The sequence below is a fragment of the Panthera pardus genome, unplaced genomic scaffold, assembly GCF_024362965.1.
Source record: "Panthera pardus isolate Hobbes unplaced genomic scaffold, ASM2436296v1 HiC_scaffold_16, whole genome shotgun sequence".
Classification (NCBI taxonomy): Eukaryota; Metazoa; Chordata; class Mammalia; order Carnivora; family Felidae; genus Panthera; species Panthera pardus.
Genome location: NW_026526721.1, coordinates 120,210,706 through 120,226,914, shown reverse-complemented (window position 1 = coordinate 120,226,914; position 16,209 = coordinate 120,210,706). Strand labels below are relative to the sequence as shown.

Below are 16,209 nucleotides of genomic sequence, written 5' to 3'. Positions count from 1 at the left end.
TCTCCACTGTAAAGTTACTACTTTTCTTCCTTTTTAATTAAGAAGTAGCTTATGGGGAGATACTTTGAGACCCTACAAATAACCTTTTGCCCATTAATTTCAACATCCATTGATAATCGCTGCCTGCAATAATTATTATTGTGGTACTTGCTAATTGGTGATTTTCTATTTCCATAATTTCCTCTACATTCATTAACTACAAGGAAGATCTATTATATATTGTAAGGAAGAACTGTTCCTACTTCCCTACTTATTTATTGAAGCATTTATTTACATCAGTGTGGACTCATGTCAATTTTATTCCATGAGTTATAATCTATACTATCATTATTTATTTTCTTGCTCAAATTATCTGAGGCTTGGCCAGTTGGAGTCTCTAATTCCAATCTAATACTTTTGGCTTTATTCAAACCTTCTTTCTCCTTTTCTTCCTCTGACAGTGGAAGAAAACTAGCTCTCATTATCCACAATATATTTATTTATTTGCTAAAGTTGAGTATACAGGGGTGCTTGGGTGGCTCAGCCGGTTAGGCATCCAACTTCAGCTCAGGTCATGATCTCACAGCTCATGGGTTCGAGCTCTGTGTCAGGCTCTGTGCTGACAGCTCAGAGCCTGGAGCCTACTTCTGATTCTGCATCTCCCTCAGTCTCTGTCCCTCCCCTGCTCATGCTCTCTCTTTCTCTCTCAAAAATAAACATTAAAAATAAATAAATAAAAAATAAAGTTGAGTATACATGTAAAGTAGTTTCAGAATTGCTAACCAAAACCTCTGTGAAAAACAAATTTTCATGTACATTTTTGTAAGCTACATCAAATTTTTCGGGATAAAGATAGAGAAGGAAGGTGTAAAGACAAACACCTTAGTACTTCTGTATATAGACTATCATTTGACCTAGAAATTCTACTATGGCTTATTAAAAAAGAGGTACAATGAGATATGTTAATAACAATTATACATGTTAGATTTTATACTCATTATATATTTGTACTTTAAGAATTCATTTTAGTACCCTTTTCCTTATATAGTTTGGTCAGAATAGGTCTCAAGCCAGCAGTGTTGTTAACCCATTCAATAATCCCACATTCATCATTCAGGGGAATAACTGCGTATGTTCGGATATGAAGTTCTCTTCTGCGAGATTCTGCATCTTTTCTCAAGCACTATTAAAAAAAAACAACAACACATAAACTTAAAAATTCAGAATTCTACATGTCATGTCAAATATATCTAAAAATTATTCATTTCATAGCAAAAGAATGTCAGTGAAAGTTTACTCTGTGGTATAGATGAATAATTCTTCAGAATGGTAGGAAAGGATACTACTAGGATAGTATCCATCCTCTTTTTCCAAATCATTAAAAATGCCTTGGGCAAGTCCCTCTTTTTTAATTATTCACTGAGAATTATTCACTATTCATGGGCAACCCATTCACTTTTTTAATTATTAACGTGAGAATACTGTGTTGAAAGTATTAAAGTTGTATATTCAATGACAAAATGTTCTTTCACTGTTTATTGCTTTATAGCTATTACTGAAATGTTAAGTCCTTAGGTACAAAGACTGCTATTTAATTTTGATTATCTCAAAAATTTATAAACAAAAAAGTATGAGTTTTATGATGTCCTTAAAATTTTTATTTTATATATTGTATAAAAATTTTATTTTTATTCTTGCAGCTTGATATTACAGCTTCATTTGAAAAACTATCTCCTAGCAGAAGAAAGCTTTTTACATCTCATTTGATTAATTCTGAATTAATTTAGGAAAGGATAAACAGTATTTTGTTTAATTCTGGAACTGTAGGACACAAACAGACTAAGCATATAAGTATAATTGCAATTTGTCCAATTCAAAAGCACAACCACTAACCAAAAACATATTTTAAATGCCAGGAATAAGTAGGCTACATAAATGTCAGCCAAACAGTATAGTATTAGAATTTACATGTAAAGATCAGTTTGTGGTCTCCTAGACAAACACAGACTGTAGTTTTTGAAAATCAGGCTACAGTATCTGACCATGGCAATGAGGAGAACAGTAACGAAATAAATTAATCAGTAACAAAACTGAAAAAGATACATTTATAAACTAAAGCCAGGCCATCTAATACTCCTAACCAGAAAAACACTCAAGGGAGCTACGGATGAACATACTAATTGGTTTAACAGTCAGTGAATTAAGTTACCAATTTACCAAACATTTAAAAAAAGTTTTTTAGGGGCGCCTGGGTGGCTCAGTCGATTGAGCGTCCGACTTCGGCTCAGGTCATGATCTCACGGTTCCCGATTTCAAGTCCCACATCGGGCTCTGTGCTGACAGCTCGGAGCCTGGACCCTGCTTTGGACTCTGTGTCTCCCTCCTTCTCTGACCCTTCCCTGCTCATGCTATCTCTCAAAAATAAATAAGAATATTTAAAAAACAAAACAAAACTTTATACCACATTAAAAGCCCATTTCAAAGGCAATATGAAATGAAGGACTTTTTTAAAAATTTATTTAAAATGTTTGGGAAGGGCGATTGGGTGGCTCACTCGATTAAGCATCTGACTTCAACTCAGGTTATGATCTCGCTGTTTGTGAGTTCAAGCCCTGTGTTGGGCTCTGTGCTGACAGCTTGGAGCCTGGAGCCTACTTCAGATTCTGTCTCTCCCTCTCTCTCTGTCCCTCCTGTACTTGTGCTCTCTCTCTCTCTCTCTCTCTCTCTCTCTCAAAAAACGTAATAAACATTAAAAAAAAAAAGCATTCAATAGAAAATATTTTCCCTCATTAACAGGTCTTACACATTTTTCTCAACATAATAAAGGTAATCTAATTTTTTAAAAAGTTACATGAACCCAGCAATTCCACTTCTGTATACACACTCAAAAGACTGAATGCAGGAATTCAGAGTTATTTATATACCTATGTTCATGGCAGCATTATTCACAATAGCAAAAGGTAGAAACATTCTAAGTGTCCCTTGATAGATGAATGAATAAACAAAATGCAATATACACATACAATGGTATATTATTCAGCCTTATAAGGGAAAAAAATTCTGACACATTGTAACATGGATGAAACCTGAAGACAATACCAAGTGAAAAAGCCGGTAAAAAAGGCCCAAAACTATATGATTCCACTTCTACAAGGTACCTAGAGTAGTCAAATTCATAGAGATAGAAAGTAGAATGGTGGTTACCAGAGGCTGGGGAGGAAGAGGAATGAGGAGTTATTGTTTACTGGATACAGAGTTTTGGTATGAAAAGATGGCAAAAGTTCTGGAGAGGGATGGTGGGGATGGTTGCACAACAATGTGTATGTACTTAATGTCACTAACTGAACAGGTCAAAATGGTTAAAATGGTAAATTTTATCCCAATTAAAAAAAATTAAGTGAAAACAAAAAAGGTAGTACATTTCATTCTCTTTTTAAGAATGATCTGGGGCGTCTGGGTGGCTCAGTCGGTTAAGCGGCCGACTTCGGCTCAGGTCATGATCTCGCGGTCCGTGAGTTCGAGCCCCACGTCGGGCTCTGTGCTGACAGCTCAGAGCCTGGAGCCTGTTTCAGATTCTGTGTCTCCCTCTCTCTGACCCTCCCCCGTTCATGCTCTGTCTCTCTCTGTCTCAAAAATAAATAAACGTTAAAAAAAATTAAAAAAAAAAAGAATGATCTATTTGCATACTGAAAAGTTCCTATCACAATGATAGTAATTACTGTAATTCTAAAATTAAAGCAAACTATCTCCAAACCTTATTAATCAAGGAATTAAATTCCATCAGTCTACAATCCTTTCTCAGGTCATCTTTAGGCTTACACATCATGATGTAGAACTTTCCATCTGATCCTTTTAAAGAGATCTTCTTTGGTTTCTGAAGGGATGCAAGAATTTCCACCTAAAAGATGATGAATTATATAGAAGTTAAGGTCAAGATTCTTTAAATTTTTTATTTTTTTTGAGAGAGAGTGTGTGTTAGTAGGGGAGAGGGGCAGAGGGAGAGGGGGAACAATAGAAAAACAGAAAGAGAGAGAGAAAGAGGGAGGGAGGGAGAGAGTGCGTACGCGCACCTGATGCAGGGCTCAATCTCAGGACCATGAGATCATGACCTGAGCCGAAGTCAAGAGTCTGCCGCTTAACCAACTGAGCCACCCTGGCACCCCCATTTAAACTTTTATATTTAAAAATTGTGCTACCTAACAAAAAGAATATAATAACCTATATTGTGTAGTAAGTTTATTATTTTAATGATTTCTTTTTTTTTTTAATGTTTATTTATTTTTGAGAGAGACAGAGCATGAGCAGGGGAGGGGCAGAAAGGGAGGGAGACACAGAATCCGAAGCAGGCTCCAGGTTCCGAGATGTCAGTACAGAGCCTGACATGGGTCTCAAACCCACGAAATGCGAGATCATGACCTGAGATGAAGTCAGACGCTTAACAAACTGAGCCACCCAGGTGCCCCTTTAAAGATGTCTTTGATCGTAATCACCTATCATCTATGAAAAGAATGGGTTGCCCATGAATAGAGACCCACTTTCACCCATTAGGAGTGGATATAAAGTAAAAGGATTACTTTATCAGTAATGTAACTGCTTATACATCTAAACTTAGGTATTCTCTTCAGAACAGTCACAATGTTTAAATGACTTTTGAAACATTTTTCAGAGCCTGTCTTCAGAGCTGTAGGCACTGTTTTTAAATTTTATTTTTAATGTTTATTTATTTTTGAGAGAGGGAAAAGACAGAGCACAAGCAGGGGAGGGGTAGAGAGAGAGAGAGGGAGACACAGAATCCGAAGCAGGGTCCAGGCTCTAATCTGTCAGCACAGAGCACGATGCAGGGCTCAAACTCACGAGCAGTGAGATCATGACCTGAGCCGAAGTCGGACGCTAAACCAACTGAGCCACCCAGGTGCCCCTAAATGTCTTTAGGGTAAGAAATGATTATCAATTTAATGTAACTTGATTTTTGAAAAAAGAAACTCTTTCCAAAATCAAGTCTACCTAATAAGGTGAGTCAATAAGCTGAGTATTATTCTTAAGTTAAAAACAAAACCTGATTATAAGTAAGAATGATTTCATTATATGGTTTAGTATCTGCTATGAAGCAATTAAATGTTTTGATCTATAGACTTGCTGGAACAAACACAGTTATGAAAAGTATTTACTTAGGGGGTACCTGGATGGCTCAGTCAGTTGAGCATCTGAAATCGGCTCAGATCATGATCTCATGGTTCATGAGTGCAAGCATGTGAGCCCTATGTTGGCCTCTCTACTGTCAGTACAAAGCCCCCTTCGGATCCTCTATCCCCACCCTCTCTCTGCCACTCACCCATTCTCTCCCTGAAAATTAAATAAACATTAAAAAAATTTCACTTAGAAATGCTCTAGTACCATTTCTTTAAAATAGTCATATATTTAGGTACCTAGGTGGCTCAGTCAGTTAAGCACCCAGCTTTGGCTCGAGTCACGATCTCGTGGTTTGTGGGTTCGAGCCCTGCATCAGGCTCTGTGCTGACAGCTCAGAGCCTGGAGCCTGCTTTGGATTCTGTGTCTCCTTCTCTCTCTGCTCCTCCCCCCCCACTCACACACATGCAGCTCTCTCTTGCTCTCTCTCTCAAAAATAAATGAACATTAAAATAAAATAAAAAATAAAAGTTACATTTATAGTTACATATTATACTTCAAAAAAAAAATCAAGTTCTTCTTAGCTGAATTTTGTGTCCTTCCAAAGTATAAACAAAAACTATATTTTGTTCTCATTTTTTTCTCCATTTTTAGGACAAAAGAAAGTATGGAAAAGTCAAATTGTGGAAAATAAAAATTATACTCAAACTAAAACAATATGAACATCTAAAAAATCAAAATACTCAATCATTTTTTTAAGGACACTGTCCTAGGGGTTATACATGATTAAAAGGGAAATAAGTCTAAATATTGTGTGTGTATATCTTACAATGCACAAGGGAAGATAAAATGTATATGATTGAAAAGCTGACGAAACAAAGGTAGCACATGATTAGAAAAAGACATGTAATGTTAGCAATATGTACTAGAAAAGTTGAGAAGAGAAAATGTGTTCAAGGGAGGACATAAAAAGCTAAAAATTCTGAAGGAACCATCTCCCCTAGTATGCTATTTAAGATGCATGGCTCTTGTTCATCATAATACACATTAGAAAAGTACCAGTCTTCTCCATATGGATATTTTTGTGGGTCATAGATCTTGGGAACATTTTTAACATTTAATTTTGTCCCACTGGTATAAAGTTTTACTTTTCTGTACTTCTAATCATTTTTTTCTTTGTAAATACAATTTACTTACTTTCTGAGAAAGACACCTCTAAACTTACTTTGCCGTTTCTAACTTCACTAAATTTTAAAATTGTAGTTAGTTATGTAACATTGAAGTTTACCGTATCATCAAAGCTGGCAATATAGGCCCAATGCCCAGGAAATGGCTCGTGGTTGGCATGAGCACCCGGAATTGATGGAAGAGTAGGTATCATGACTGACTGTAAAGGAATGAGGATTTCACTAAATGTTGGTTCTTCTACCAGCTTTTTAAGCATTTTAAAATGAGTGCTCATACTTAATGTAGAACTACTTCCATCCACCTGGGGGAAAAAAAACAGTACGTTTTAATTACTCTGTGTTTACCTTGAATTGTAGAATGCTTAATTTCAACCAAAACAAAAATTCCATTTCTACAGTATTTTAATCACAATGGTTAAGCAGTCAGTGGTTTTCTAAAAATTTTTTATACATCTCATTTTACCTACTCTGTATTCTTTCACTGCATCAGTAATAGTACCTATACCACAGGGCTGTTTAATGACTAAAGGAGATAATAAAGGAGATAATAGAGGCATATAGTCTATTATCCCCTATTACAAAATCCAATAAGTTGTGTAAATCAAACCTTTTATTCAGTACTAAATCTCATTTGGCAGCAAAATGATACCTGAACTTCTCACTTAGAACAAAGATTAGTATGTTTTACTGCAGAAACAGTTATGTAACCGATTATGGGACATTTTAACAGAATAACTGCAGTAGGGATACTCAATATTAAGTACATACACTGCATTACCTTTAAAAATGTGAAAAATTCTGAATTCCTAAATGTAGCTGGCTACAAAAATTTCAGATAAAGAACTGAAAACTTATACATGTGTAGCATTTAGAAAAGTGCCAGTGCATAGTAAATGTTTACCATTATCATAACACTGTCCTTGATAATGCCAAGTACATCAAAGGTCAAATAGGACTAATGCAGATAGCAAAAACATATTTTTCTTTCAAGGTGTTTATTGATGAAGGGAAGGTGAGACCTAGAATAGTCTGTATTTTCTTATCTATAAAGAGCGAATAGACTGAACATGTATGTAAAGTGAAATCTAGCTATTTACTTATAAAGAGTCTCTTTCTCCCTCCTTATAACTATCCTCATTCCCTACTTTTACCTTTTCTAGGTATTCTTTAGGGTACTTTTCCAATTCCTTGGGTAAAAGAGTGGGTTACCCCTTAAGCATGTTCATTACAGAAATATACTGAAAAAAGTAGTCATTAAACTAGATGATAATCATCTCCTTTCTTCCCTATGATTCTATCAACTCCTCAAGGCAGCAGAACATGTCTTATTTATCTTTGTTTCAGCATAGTGCCTGTTCCCTCAGAGGCAATGAAATAAATGTGTACTGAAAGAATGAAATGAAATGAAAATCAAAACTCCAATCTTCTTTCCTCTCATATCTGTAGGTTAACATGTAAGTTTTGAAACTTTAAAGATATGACACAAAATAATAACAGAGATAACTATGAGTATTTTACATAGTTATATTTTTAGAGCCTATTTCATATCCTTCTACTTAAATTATTTCTAATAGATATGGATAATTTACTCTCTGAATAATCTACATTAAAAAGAGCTTTTAGAAATTTTTGAGTATATCTGAGAGAGGGACAGGTTAGAAAATTTAAAAACAGCTTTATTGAGGTTAAGTACACAATCTGATGAATTTTGATGTATGTGTACACTCATTTGTTAGAATTTTCACTTAACTAATCAAATGAAAGACAACCAGCTAAAATCATACAGAAGTTTTGTATAAATTATCCAGTACTGGTCTATAAGTAGTGAGATTTATGATCATACCGGTTTATTGCACAATTCTAGAAGCTTATCTGTTAGGCGAGTTGCATCTCCAACAAACTTTTCTAAGGATTTTTTCATATGAATAGCTTTATTTAGGATTTCCTTGCATCTGTTCACACGCATGGGATAAGAAGACTGTCATAAAAAAAATTAAATGTAGTTTTATAAAAGATTTTAAAAAAATAACAAAATTTTGACACAAATCAACTTAAAAAGTATTCATGATGATGATGAGAATTTATACTATTCAAATTTCCTGGTAATCAATTCGGCAATGCTTTCAACAGCCATAAAAATGCTGTTATCTTATGAATTCCATTCTTAGAATTTATCCTGGTAGAATAATCAGAAATGAGAATACAGATGTGTCTAGATGTATTACAAGAGTAAAACTATGGAAAACCAACAGTTAAATAAATTACAGAAAATAAATTACTATAGAATTTTATATAATTATTAAAACTGCGTCTTCAAAGAATATTGAATTCATACGAACATGCTTATGGTAACAATTGTAGGTGAAAAATATCAAATTCTCTATCTCTATAATCCAAATTTAGCATTAAAATATGCATAGAAAATATACATACAAAAATACGGAAGAATATTAATGGTAGAATTAGTGAATTTTAGTTTTCCTTTTTAGATCTCTGTGTATTTTCCGAATTCTCCAAAATATTTATAATTAAATATATTTGCCACCTTATAAATGCTTATTAATAATGCAATAAAGCTTTTCTATTATTAAAAGTTTAGGTACTTCAGATAAAACACTTCGAAAAAAGTAGGCTACCATTTTTATACCATGCACTAAAGTTTATTAGACTTCATAGAGAAACAGGATGCTGAATTCTTTGACCTTAACGTACCTGTCCTTTCATTTGATATGGTACATATTCCTGAACTTTAAAATGACATATAATGCTTTACTTTCTCTTTTTTCAAGTATTTAAAATCAATGTTTTACTACTAATCTAAGAAAGAAACAATGGAACTTACATCTTCATATTAACATTAAATAATCAATGCCATATAAAATGGAAAATGACACTGTAGTGACTATTATATTACCTTTGACACAGCTGTCATCATCCACATTGCTTGTTGAGGATAGGCCAGAAACACTTTGGCTATAATTTCCATCAAGACAACAAAAACTTCATCGTGAGAATGACAAATTCGGGAGATCAACTGTGAAAAAGCAGTCAAAAACTGATACGGTGCTAAGTGATTTGTGTGCTCTGTAATAACCTTGTTTATTTTAGCTAAATCATTTCTCATTTGTACACGATCAGAACGGCCAGCTGGAAAAAAACAAAGTTAAAAAAACAGTGAAGAAAAAACAGTTAAAATATTCAGGGTCACTGAAAAACTCAAGGGCAATTAATTTTCACTAGAAACACAGAACAAGCCACAGTTCATTATAATTTTTAGGATAACTTATTTGGTTTAAACTAGTTCCTCTCAATATGTGTTGGGTTGTTGAATGAATGAGAAGATTCTCATTTGCAGGCTGTGAACTGCAACAACTAAGTCCATGCGTTTAGTCCATGGACTAACAACTAAGTCCACGCATTTCCTCTTTTCTTAACTTTAGTTTCTTACACTTACATGCAATCTTAATTATCAAATTTATTTCTAGCTTTTTGTAAGTTAGATTGCCAAGCCAAATGTGACTTTATGCTAAAGTTAAAATTCTTATCCCTTGAAATTTTTACATAAAAAAATTATACCTTTTTCCCATTCATATGCCTTAGCACCAAAATCAAGCCATAGTGATAACATTCGTGGCATTGACTGATATATGAATTGGTTCCCATATTGTAGAGATCTGCAATTTTACAGAAAAAAAACGTTATTAACACAGTGCTCTTTTTTTACATTATGTAGATTAAAATGTAAAGACTTAAACTACCACTTGAATTTTGCATAGCCTTCTGACAAAAATTATGTTGTCAGTATTTCTTCTTAGTAGAGGTTATCTTCAACTCCCTTATCTCTTTTTGTTACTATATTCTTCACTAAGCTCCACATTGCCTATGCCAAGAAGAATGAATGGAATGTCATTATTACTTCTTAGGAAATAATATGTGAAAATATAAACAGTAGGCATGAGACAATACACTATTTGATTATAATACAATGATATATATAAAATCAAGTTATATTTCACCTGTTATCTAGTCTAAGAGATAAGCTCTTCCTACAAGTCTAATGTCAAAATGATTTTCATATGTATTTCTTAGCAGAATGGGCAGGAAGGAGACATTCCATTGGTAATTAATTATAACCACTAAATATATTACATTAAGAGTCTTCTAAAATTCTAGGGAGGGAGACTCAGAAGCTGAGGGTCTGGAATGGGAAGGGCACTTAATTTTCATTGTATAATACTGGCACTGCTTAATTAAAAAAAAATGTACACACACACACATACACACACACTACTTTTTCCACTAATAAAGTTTAGTTTTTAAAAGGAAGAAAGAATGATATAAAGAAAAAACATATCTTATCTAAGGTTAAAGACTGAATCAGTGGTGAAACAGAAAACGTCCTGAACACATTAAGATCTGTGATAAAAGAGGCACTCTGACATATTTAATCAGCACACATACAGTTCTCACACTTACCTGCCAAAATGAAGAACTATATACCGAATGAGATCACCCTGCTTTTCCATCTTGTTATCTGTGACCATGGGCATCAATTTGTCATAGTACTTGGCAAGATAAAAATGCCCATCTTCCCACTCTGGCAGGAACAAGGTCACATCCTGTAAAAGAGAATACCAGATGTTCACATAAGAAACCCCCAAACTATGCTGGGAAATAAAGTATGAATAGATGATTAGGGATCAAAAGTATGAGACCCACATGGAGGCAGAGCAAAGTCAAAGGAACAATGATTCTTTGATTTGGATAAAGAATAGCTGTTTTCTTAAAAAGGTTTTCTTAGGATAGCTGGTTGGTTCTGGTGGGTTGTCCACTGGCCAACATGAAATAGTGTCAGAATAATCAGCTATTTAGGAAAAGAAAACTCCATTTACATGGCCACTTTATATGATATATCAAAATAATTTCCAGATGGATTAAAGTGTTTTATGAATGTGTGCATATATATTTTTTTATTAAAAAAAATCTCAGTGAAAGGAGAATATCAAAGCCCTGAGGAGGACAGGGTTTAAAAGCATAAAAATATGGCTAAAAAAAAAAAAAAATTACATCTTATTTTTCTCCAAGATCTGTCACAGATAATTGCCCTCCCTCTCAACTTCATAATCCGGTTTCTAAGAATTCACGTCACACACTCCTCAAACTGTTTCTTCACGGTTTCAGTCTTCAGTATTCCACTAAAGCAGATCCTTAAATCTAAAAGATCCTTTCCAATTCTGGTCTCATTTGAACTCTCTTCAGCATCTGTTTCTGTTGTCCTCACCATTTCCTCTTGGAAACACTTTCTCCCTTGACTTCTGTGAGGCCACAATCTTCCAAGTTTTTTCCAACCTTTCTGGTCACTCTTACTTTGTCCCCTATATCATTTCATTTCCCTTTTCCTGCCTTGTGTATTTATTTTAAAATAACATTATTTGAAATGTGATGGAAAATACATAGGATGGCTGACTACAAAAAAACAAAACAAAACAAAACAAAACAAAAAAACCTTTTAAATGAAGTTCCACTCTTAATTCAAGCAAGTTTGAGAACATAGTTTGAACCAGGAACCTTAAATCTTGAGTTTACCCTGAATCTATTCTTGAAAATTTATAGATGGCAACCTGCCTGTGGATAGAGGAGAGAATAACATGACTAGATGTATGGAACAAATGCTGGATTCATATGCCCAACCAGCCACAGGGACGAGGCTGCCAGTGTCCCTTCCCCATGTAGTCACTGAAGCAAAGAGAATGAAGGAAATATACAAAAATTTTCAGGTTTAAAAAATTTCAGGATTAGAAAATGCTTGGGCTTCTCTCTCTGCCCCTACCCTACTTGTGCTCTCCCACCTCTTGTTCTCACAATAAATAAATAAACTTAAAAAAAAAAAAAAAATGCTCTTCCAACTAAGCCAGCCATGTGCCCCCCCAATCCTATAGGTTTTGATAGGTTGTATTTTTATTATCATTTAGTTTATTATTATAGATAATTTTTAAATTTCCACTGCAATTTCTTCTTTGATTCATGGGTTATTGGGAAGTAGCTCTCTCATAATACCACCAATGTAAAGCTTAATACTTAGTAAGGAAGGTATACATTGTGTTTGTTCAAAAAATTGCAGGATGCAATGTGATTACCTTTAGGAGGGTGAAAGGGTGGGTCATAGAGTACTAATAATATTCTACTTCTTGACCTGGGTGATGGTTTCTTGAGTGTATTTGCTTCATGATAATTCTTCTTATGCTATCTACACTACTAAAAAGTCAAAAAATTTCCTGGGTATTTTTATACATGTGTTTTTCCATATAGACTAAAATCATTTTATCCATTTGCAAAAACAAAAAAAGACTGAACTCTTAATGAAACTGCATTATACATATACTTGCCTTATATTTTTTCATAACTGCATTGCTTTCAAAGTTAGCTGTTTCTTCCATAAATCGGCCCACTAGCAGCATAGCTCGACCATGGATTAACATGTTCTTACTCTCGGTTGGGGTTTTATTTTCAGGAAAACATAATTCAACACCCTTCTGAAGAACAATTAGTGCCTGGTGAACATCACCCTAAAAGGAAAAAGGAAACAATAAGCCTTTTAATTTAAAAACATATTTCTGTTTTTGAAAAACAAAACTGTTAGCATTTAAAGACCATTAAGTATGTTTTATGTATAAATCTTTGTAATTTCATGTTCATGTCTCATTTCCCTCCTGTGAAAGTAAAATCCTAAAAAGGAAGCATTGCTTCAAATCACACAGAGCTCAAATTCATTCATTAATTCACTCATTCATTCTTACAGTCAATCAAAGTACAAGAAACTGAACACATATGTAGATGACTAGGGATAAACACGAATAAATCAAAATCTCTGGCTTAAAAAAGTTCATAGTCAAGTGAAGAAATAGACTATATAAAATAGCAACACGATGTGAAGTTCTATTAACAGAGGAATATATATGGGTATAATTAAGGACAGAGAAGGGACGCTTCTAAATCTACATGAAGGTACAGGAAAATGGAGGAGAGCAACAGTCAGGAAAGGTTACCAAATGAAGACAATTTAAATTAGGTTTTAAATAATAAATAGCAATTTTCTTTTTTTTTTAATTTTTTTTTTTTTCAACGTTTTTTATTTTTTTATTTTTGGGACAGAGAGAGACAGAGCATGAACGGGGGAGGGGCAGAGAGAGAGGGAGACACAGAATCGGAAACAGGCTCCAGGCTCCGAGCCATCAGCCAGAGCCTGACGCGGGGCTCGAACTCACGGACCGCGAGATCGTGACCTGGCTGAAGTCGGACGCTTAACCGACTGCGCCACCCAGGCGCCCCAATAGCAATTTTCTTGAAATGTATTCAGTGAAGGACATTCTTGGTAGAAGGAGGAATAAAAATTTTACTGGAAAAGGTAAGTAATCTGGTTTTACCTGACGCCTAAAGGGTCTATGAGATAGTGACAGGTGAAGCTGAAGAGGGAGAGTGGAACTCGATCAGGAAAAGCCTTGTGTACTTTCTAGGGGTCAGACTTCATAATAAATGTATGAAGAATACTTCAGAAGATTTATCAGAGGAGCTACATGATTCAATGTGCATTTTAGAAAGATCACAGACTGCAGTAATGGGCACAGAGGAATAGGCAAATTAAAAAAAAGGCTATTAATATTATTAGAGGCTGTAAATGTTAAAAGGCATGCATGAAAGCAACAGAGATAAACAAGACGGAGACGATTCAAAAGATGTTTCTTTTTTAACTTTCAAATATACAATATGGTATTATTAACTATAGTCACCACCATGCTGTACATTACACCCCCATGACTTTTCTATTTTATAACTGGAAGTATGTATCAAAATATCAAAAGATGGGGTGCCTGAGTGGCTCAGTCAGTTAAGCATCTGACTTTGGTTCGGGTTATGATCTCACGGTTTGTGAGTTTGAGCCCCGCATCGGGCTTTCTGCTGTCAGCACAGAACCTGCTTCAGAGCTTCTGTCTCCCTCTCTCTCTGCCCCTCCCCCAACTCACACACACTGTGAGTTTTCATTTATTTATCTCAAACATAAATAAACATTAAAAAAAAATTCAGGGTGCCTGGGTGGCTCAGTCAGTTGAGCGTCCGACTTTAGCTCAGGTCATGATCTCATGAGCCCCACATCAGGCTCTGTGCTGACAGCTCAGAGCCTGGAGCCTGCTTTGGATTCTGTGACTCCCTCTCCCTCTGCCCCTCCCCTGCTTGTTCTCTCTCTCTCTCTCTCTCTCTCTCTCTCTCAAAAACAAAAACATTAAAATTTTTTTTAAAAATCCAAAGTGGGGTACTTGGCTGGCTCAGTTGGTAGAGCATGCAACTCTTGATTTCAGGGTCATGAATTCAAGCCCCATGTCTACAGGTAGAGTCTACTTAAAAAAAAAAATCAAAAGATGTTTCTAAGGTAGATTTAATCTCCAATTGGATGTGGAAAATGAAGGAGAGGAAGAAGTTCAAGATGATGCCCAGATTTCTGTCTTAGATGAGAGGATTCAATAGAGTCTATGTAGAAAAATAGAAAATATACGAGAAGCAGTTATTGACTGGTAGATGATGAATTGCATTTTGAACACAGTGAATTTAAGGCATTACAATACAGACTAGCACTAGCTCAGAAAATGATCAGGTAATGACAAATACAGGCTGAGTCATTACTTTCGCCTCCACAATAACAGATGGCATCAGCTATAGCTGCTAAATGTCAATTTTCAGAACATGCTATGCTTACTACTAATTCTAGACTGGTGGCAAGCATAAGGAAATATATAAATAACAGCCATTTAAATCTGTGGCATAACCTTTGCAAGTAGTTCAGATACTCAAAAAGCTTCTTTCTCATTACCATTGCTTTTATCTGGGGATTGCTGGGCACTTTTGTTCTTATGCTAAACCCTTCCTGATAGGCTAGATTAGAAATTAATCTTGAGTGAAAATGGCAAGTCTACCCAGAACTAATTATCTGCCAAGGATATAAGTAGGGAACAGTATTATTTTCATTTAACAAATAAGTTTTTGAGTGCCTACTGCACATACTCTGTCTATATATAGAGAGGGTAAAAACAAAGTAAAAATTGGCTGCTTCCCTCAAGAAAAAAAAGGAGGGCAGATGAAAACAAAGAACTGCACTTTCAGCTTGAATGGAAAGCCATTTGGGGACTTCAGGAAAGAAGAAATGGTTTCTTCTAGATTATGGTAGGATGAAGAAAGGCGACAGGAAAAAAGTCTGAATTGGGATTAAGGATCATCTCTTAGGCCTTGGTAAGACATACATAATCTACTACATCATATATATGATATATGAGATATATGAGAGATATATGAGAGATATGAGATATATGAGAGATATATGAGAGATATATGAGAGATATGAGAGATATCTCATATATCATATATATGATGTATATATCTTATATATATAACATATCATATATATATATATATATATATATATATGACACACACACACACACTCACATGCTGACGTTCCCTTGGCCATACCTTGGACCATAGCCACTTTGCTCTTTCCACATACAGTTCAGCAAGTCGTGATTCTCCAGCATTTAGGAGAGCATTGTAGGCTGTTTGGTGGTGACCAGCCTTCCTAGCTACTCTGGCACTCTGTAGCCAGCATCCTCCAACCATTTCATTATAATCTGGTCTAAATGAGTATGACAAAAACAGACGGAAAGAGAATTTTTAAGTATATTCAACAATTTAAAAATATCTCTTAACATGGAACCTTGTTAATATACTATTTCAAAGAAATCAAAGAAATTTGATTTGTTAAAAAACTAATTTTAATTTTCCCAGGGTGGTCAATTTTGTCAATTACAAGTCTATGAAAACTTTAATACTAACTTTTATCTGTACCTCTGCCAGATATGTTTTGGACATT

The 16,209-nt window shown here is 34.7% G+C and overlaps 1 protein-coding gene across 3 annotated transcripts in view; it reads right to left on the bottom strand.

Moving 5' to 3' along the window:
- Nucleotides 1–16,209, bottom strand: part of ATR (ATR serine/threonine kinase) — a 99,543-nt gene that overhangs the window by 12,310 nt on the left and 71,024 nt on the right. For 2 of the 3 annotated variants that reach the window (XM_053903757.1, XM_053903758.1), the window contains 9 exons: nt 15,813–15,972; nt 12,680–12,859; nt 10,770–10,912; nt 9,870–9,967; nt 9,208–9,440; nt 8,137–8,271; nt 6,395–6,595; nt 3,734–3,877; nt 1,012–1,162 (listed from right to left, as the gene is read on the bottom strand). In XM_053903757.1, the coding sequence (XP_053759732.1) occupies nt 1,012–1,162; nt 3,734–3,877; nt 6,395–6,595; nt 8,137–8,271; nt 9,208–9,440; nt 9,870–9,967; nt 10,770–10,912; nt 12,680–12,859; nt 15,813–15,972 (1,445 nt within the window). The remainder of the gene's footprint in view (nt 1–1,011; nt 1,163–3,733; nt 3,878–6,394; nt 6,596–8,136; nt 8,272–9,207; nt 9,441–9,869; nt 9,968–10,769; nt 10,913–12,679; nt 12,860–15,812; nt 15,973–16,209) is intronic. The other variant, XR_008422563.1, reaches the window with a different exon arrangement.